General features: G+C 42.1%; 1 protein-coding gene across 1 annotated transcript in view; it reads left to right on the forward strand.

The window, feature by feature from the left end:
- Positions 1-6095, forward strand: part of LOC116584439 (collagen alpha-4(VI) chain-like) — a 109631-nt gene extending 103536 nt beyond the window's left edge. Inside the window, 1 exon segment of the mRNA XM_032332781.1 lies at positions 5426-6095. Within this exon segment, the coding sequence (XP_032188672.1) occupies positions 5426-5601 (176 nt within the window). The 3' untranslated portion in view covers positions 5602-6095.
- The last annotated feature ends 719 nt before the right edge of the window (positions 6096-6814 follow it).

The following is a 6814-nucleotide window of genomic DNA, read 5'->3' on the forward strand; positions in this document are numbered from 1 at the left end:
ACCTCTTACCTCTTAATGAGCAAACTAAGCAAAACAGTAAACACATCAGAAAGAGATATGATGGGGGGGAATTTGACCATGAAGTTTTGAAAAGGCAGGGAAAAGATAGCTGAAAGAGGTTTCTAGTGAGTGGTGGGGTCAGTCCTGCTTAGATTCAATGAGAGATAATTGCCTAGAACTTTTGAATGCCCAGATGGTTCTCCAGGGGCTCAGTTTTCTGATCTGTGAAGTGGGGATTATGTGAATACCTACCTCATAGGATTATTTTAAGAATAAAACTGGATAATTTGTGTTTGCCACATAGAAGGATACAAGTTAGCTGTTAAGACACCAATGAAATGTCCTCTTCTCTTCTTAGATTCCAAAGCAAACACATGTCCGAAGGGAAATAACAAAACCAGACAGCTCAGGAATTGGCACTCTTGGCACGGACAGCTAAACATTAAGCATAGAAGAACTGATCTTGCTAGTTCTTGTATTTCCACTATAGAATGTCCTCAGGTAATCTTACTAAGGTGGTGATTTTCAGTCTTGGCTGTAAATTAGAATTGCTTGAGAATCTAAACATTCTCAATGCTTAGACCCCACCCCAGACACTTTCAGTCAGAATCTCTGCGTGTGGAACTTACCCAGTGAGTCCACTGAGCAACCAAGTGTGAGAACTACTGCTCTAAGCACCCTCTCCCACAAATTCAAAGTGAAGGAGATGGAGGAGAGCTTACCAGTTATCTCATCCAGTCCTATTCAGAGTCAAACACTGAGGCTGGAAGTTCCCCTCAATTTCCCACAGTCAGTAACTTGGCCCTGGCCAGTTCCTCTCCTGTTGCCTTCCAAGGGCCCTCTAAACCTTCACAACTTCTTCAAGTTCCTTCTGCCATGTCTCTTTCTCTAGCAGATGTCCTTATTTTATTTTATATTTTTTGATTTCAAAAGAAATAAAGGTGGCCAGGTAAAGCCTCCTGTGACCTCCTAGAGGGCTGGCTGCACACCCTCATTTCTAGCCCTCTTCAGAAAGAACAGCCAGCCCTTGTCTTCAAGTGTGCTTCGAGCTGTCAAGAAAGATCAAAGGGCCCCTTCAGACCTGACTTGAAGACCTGACTTAAAGCCTCCTTGGGGCTTTACCCACTATCTTTCTCTTCAGACCTTTTCCTCTCCAGGCTTCAGAAACAGCATTCTTATCTTGGTCTTCCCACTTCTCACTTGTCCATTCTTGTGGGCTCCTCTTTCCAGGTCCATCCTCACAGGGGGATCTGGGTTTTATGGAATCTGATGTTGATACAATGCTTACATATAAGCCAGTCTTTAAGAATAGGAAAAAAAAGATATTAAAATTAAGGACAAAGTGGGTATTTCTTTAGAGGAAGCTTATGCAAATGAGGGGTACAGACGTTTAGGCTTTGTTAATTTCAGGCTCAACCTGCCATGCTTTCCCCCCAGGGCCTGCGGTGAGCCCCCAAGCACTCTGCACACACACATACAAGGGGTGAACTTTTCTGCCAGGACTTTGGCTTTCCCCTGTGACTGATGACTCCAAATCCATATCTTCTACCTTCTTCACTCTCTTGAGCTGCAGACCAGTGTATTCACCTACCCTCCAGATCGGGCTGTGGTACATGTCCTCAGTTATCTCAAACAAACTCAGTTAAATGAGCTCCACTTGTCTTTACCATTCAAACCTTCTCCTCATCTATTCTTTTCCTGGAATGCACTACCATCAGCCCAGGAATGGAAAGCCAAAACCCAAACATCATGCTGGTCATTCTCCTTTCCTGGCCTCCCCGCTCTAGCTGGTGACCAGACCTTGGTGTGGTTCTCCTCAGCATCCCTCAAGTCCATCCCCCTTTCCCACATCTTTTTTCCAACACTTTGGCTTTCACTTCTAGGGTAATGGCGAACTCTCTCTATCATCTCATTTCTTCCAATTTGTCCTGTTTCCAACTGCTGTCTGGGCACCAAATTAATTTTTCTTATTTGCCTACACATGTGTGACTGCCATTTCTCTTCTTCTATAGTTCCCCATTGTTTAGAAGATAGCGTCTCTCTGCCTGGGAAAGGCAAACAGGTCCCTCAATCAGACCCTTGCCGTGGTCTTCTGGGGCCTCTCTGGCCACCACTCCCCTGCACACGCCTTGTGCAGTATTTGTCCCTTTATGCCCTGTTATTTATTTCCTGTCGCCATAGAGGTGCTCACCCTCACCTGCCCGTCTGCCTCCTCTCCATGGTGGCCACCTGGACTACCTCTATTCACCTTTCACTACTCAAGTTCACCTCCACTTAGAGTCTGTTCTGACCCCAGGAAGTGTTAAATGTTCATGGCCTCCTTTGTGCCCCTGTATCTTCAGTCAAATTCTGCTGTAACACTGGCAATCTTTTATTGTACTTACTTGTGAAGAATTAAGTGAGTGTCCTTTCTTTCCCAGAACCAGGCCAATCTTGACATATTTTCAATTCCAGTGATCTCTCCAAAGCACACAGATCTGTTTTTTGTTTTTGTTTTTGTTTTTCCTCCATGACTACACTATAAGACATATATACCAGGAGAAACACCCAGTCCTATCCAACACTCATCTTTCCTCCTTTTTTTCCTTCATTCCTTGATTTCATGGACCTCTTGAGTAACACTGCTGTAGAATCTTTCTAAGAAGGTAAAAGTTAATGTTCATGATAAAAATAATGCAAATGTAAAATTGGGGGCTGACAATAATTGCTTGGGTGACATATATTGCCCAATGTCATATCCTACTGATAAGATAAAACTGAAGACTCAGAGGTTTGGAGTCTTACAAAGAATACCTCAGAGAGAAAGCATCAGGATTTACTCACCTATAGCTGTACTGACCACCCACTAGCCACATTGGCTATTTAAATTTAAATAAACAAATCAGTTCCTTAGTTGCAATAGCCACATTTTAAATTTTCAGTGGACATTAAGCATTTGTTTTTATTTTACTTTTTAAAAGACTTTAAAAAATTTTAATTCAATTTCATTAATATATACTCTATTATTAGTTTTGGAGGTAGCATTTAGTGATTCATCAGTTGCATCTAACATCCAATGCTCCTTCCTTCAAGTGCCCTCCTTAATGCCCATTACCATCCTGCCACCTACCCTCTCCTCCAGCAACCCTCAGTTTTTTTCCTATAGTTAGGAGTCTCCTATGGTTTGTCTCCCTCTCTGTCTCATCTTATTTTTCATTCCCTTCCCCTATGTTCATCTGTTTTGTTTCTTAAATTCCACATATGAGTGAAATCATATGGTATTTTTCTTTCTCTGCCTGACTTATTTTGCTTAGTGCAGTATCCTCTAGTTCCATTCACATTGTTGTGAGTGGCAAGATTTCATTCTTTTTGAGATATATATATATATATATATATACACACACACACACATATATATATATATATTCATTTCACATCTTCATTATCTATTCATCTATCAATGTACATCTGGGTTCTTTCCTAGTTTGGCTATTGTATATATTTCTGCTATAAACATTGGGATGCAGGTGCCTCTTTGAATCACTATGTTTGTATCCTTTGGATAAATACCTAGTAGTGCAATTGCTGGGTCATAGGATAGCTCTATTTTTAACTTTTTGAGGAACTTCCATACTGTTTTCCAGAGTGGCTGCACAGCTTGCATTCCCACCAATAGTGCAAGAGAGTTCCCCCTTCTCCATATCCTCATCATCATCTGTTGTTTCTGGTGTTGTTAATTCTAGCCATTCTGACAGGTGTGAGGTGATATCTCATTGTAATTTTGATTTGCGTTTCCCTGATGATGAGTGATGTTGAGCATCTTTTCATGTGTCTGTTGGTCAGCTGTATGTCTTATTTATTTATTTATTTATTTGACAGACAGAGATCACAAGTAGGCAGAGAGGCAGGCAGAGAGAGAGGAGGAAGCAGGCTCCCCACTGAGCAGAGAGCCCGACGTGGTGCTTGATCCCAGGACCCTGAGATCATGACCTGAGCTGAAGGCAGAGGCTTTAACCCACTGAGCCACCCAGGCGCCCCCAGCTGTTTGTCTTATTTGGAGAAATGTCTATTCATGTCTTCTGTCCATTTCTTACCTGGAATATTTATTTTTGGGGTATTGAGTTTGATAAGTTCTTTGTAGATTCTGGATACTAACACTTTATCAGATATGTCATTTGCAAATAAATATCTTCTTCCATTCTGTAGGTTGTCTTTTAGTTTTGTTGATTGTTTCCTTCACTGAGCAGAAGGTTTTTAATTTGGTGAAGTCCCAGTAGTTTATTTCTGCTTTGTGAATTATCTGTTTGAACAAGTCCTTGGCTGTCAGTTTAAATTCGTTTGTCATGGTAGAGAGTGCTGAATGCTGAGCCCCAGATCTGTTTATTGACTCCACAGAATACGCCAAAAGTGCACCTTTGGAGTATTTTCCTATTAACTCTGACAAGTTTTGGAGAAGCATTTGCTCTGGTTTCTTCTCCTGGACAATTTCCATGAGCAGCTCTTTACCTCACTGAGAGTGTATCTCATTCCCTTGGGCCTAGCACATGTGGTCACTCCTTCAAGAAAACTGGTCTGGGCTTGTTATAGCAATGGGAGGTGTCTTCCAAGGAGCTGACAATGAATATTAGCCTCTCGCTTTCTGAAGACCTTATCATTTTTATTTGGTGGTGCTTAGAAGGCCCAGGGGGAAATCCTCTCTGAAGGATACCATTATTCTATGCTATATGGCCACTGAGCTAAGACAAGTATTTTTCTGTGACATCAAGTGTATCCAAGGAAATCTGTTCTCCCTGAAAGACAGAAGTTACATACACAGGGAAATTAATGTCTGATGTAAAATTCAGGGCATCTCAGATTTTCTTCTGTTGTAACTTGTTAATTATAAATGCTATTTTTCATTTTTTAGGAACATCATGTTTTTCTTATAATAGATATATCTTAACTTCTTGGGTAAGTGTCAGGGTACTATAGTAAGAAATACATGTAATAAGCTGGATATTTTGCTAGGTCCCTAGAAGGCTGGATGGGTTTAGGATAAGTCAAGGGATTGATACAATTTGAAAAAAGAGGGAAATGAGCATAACAGGCAAGTGAGGAGTTCTTGACATCAGAAAGCTTCATTCATTCATTCGTTCACTCATTTACACATTATCTCATGTATCTTCCATATGGTGAGTACCAAGCAAAATAAGCCTGTAACTGTATTGTGCTTTTCACGTATGTTTCATGCCACCTTATGACGAACTTGTGATGTGGGTTTTTCCACTGCTTTTATGGGTGAAGAAACTAGGGCTCAGAGAGAATAAGTTCAGGATAAGCTCAGGCTCACAGAGCCAGTGGATGGTGAGGCTGGGATTCGTTCCCAAGCTCTGTCTCCAAACCATCTTTCCTTTGCGGTCATGCTCCTGCAGGACATTCAGCTCTCCCTGCCTTTGTTTTGCTGCAGATCCTTGTTCCATGGACCCAATGGCAGGGGAGTGCCAGGATTACACCCTGAAATGGTACTACGACAAGGAGAAGCAGTCCTGCCAACAGTTCTGGTACGGCAGCTGCGGGGGCAACGCTAACCGGTTCGAAACCCAGGGAGAGTGTGAGGTGCGGTGTGTCCCAACACTCCCCTAGGGCAGAATCTCGTTCTGGCTGCATCTGTTCTCATAGCCCATGAAAACAAGTTTACCTTCCCTGAAACGGCGCCACACAACACAGCAATTAAGTAGCTCAGTCTCTGATCTCCTAGGTAGGATTCCTAACCCTCTGAATTTTTTCCTACCAGCGAGGACTTGGGTCAGATGTTCTGTGACATGAGAAGGACTGCATTCTAGTAGCTAAAAGAGTAACTGAAACTTTCCTGCGAGTTTGTAAGGGACCGAGAACTGAATGAAGAAGAAACTTAACTTGACCTGTAACATTACTTAAAATTTTGTTTTCGGCTCTAGCAAAAGAAAACTCAGTGTGAGCAGTGAGTAGAATCTAATTCAGGAATGAGTTGAAACTTGAATTCTTGTTTATCACTAGAGAACAGGGAAGTGTTAGTCAAAGCGGGGTCTGGAGATTTTTCATGTAATATTTAATCCTTGTCACTCAAAGTAAAAATAAAGGTATTTTGGTTAAACCACTTACGGGAAACCGTGTGTGAAACTTGCTTATTGCATTATATTCTGTGTTCTATTTTGTGACGTAGCTGTTGATAGGGAGGAAGCAGTGAGTTCTCCTGGGACCAATCCTTTGTCATCAATTACAATGACTCTTGTCCTTTTGAAACCTGGTGACTCAACAACTAAAGCCGAGGTTATCAATGCACATATGAAGCGAAGGGTCTAGGTTCATCCCAGATGAAATTTTTTTCCATATGGATTGTGAGGAAATTGTGGTTTTGTGAGATCTTCCTTGGGCTTCATGGCTCTATTCCCCAGACCTCTGACTCTGGCCCAGGCTCAGAGCAGAAGTGGGCACTGCATTGGATTCTAGAGCTGCTGGATATTGAGAGTGTCTCATGTGGAGCCTTCGGGAGATCATGTACTATTCAGCTTGGGCTGCCATAGCAAAATACCACAGGCTGGGTGGCTTAAACATCGGAAACTTATTTCTCACAGTTCTGGAAGCCCAAGATACACTGGAAGTCTAAGATCAAGGTGTGGCCAGTTTGGTTCCTCATGAGAGCTTCCTTCCTGGGTTGAAGAAAGCTGCCTTCTCGCGCTGCCCTTAAATAGTCTTTCCTCTATGGAGAGAGAGAAGGAAGGAGGAAGGGAGGGAGAGAGAGAGAGAAAGAGAGAGGAGAAAAAGAGAGGGAGGAAAAGTTTTCTAGTGTTTCTTCTTACAAGAACACTAATTCCAT

This window comes from Mustela erminea, chromosome 1, assembly GCF_009829155.1.
Source record: "Mustela erminea isolate mMusErm1 chromosome 1, mMusErm1.Pri, whole genome shotgun sequence".
NCBI classification, from domain to species: Eukaryota; Metazoa; Chordata; class Mammalia; order Carnivora; family Mustelidae; genus Mustela; species Mustela erminea.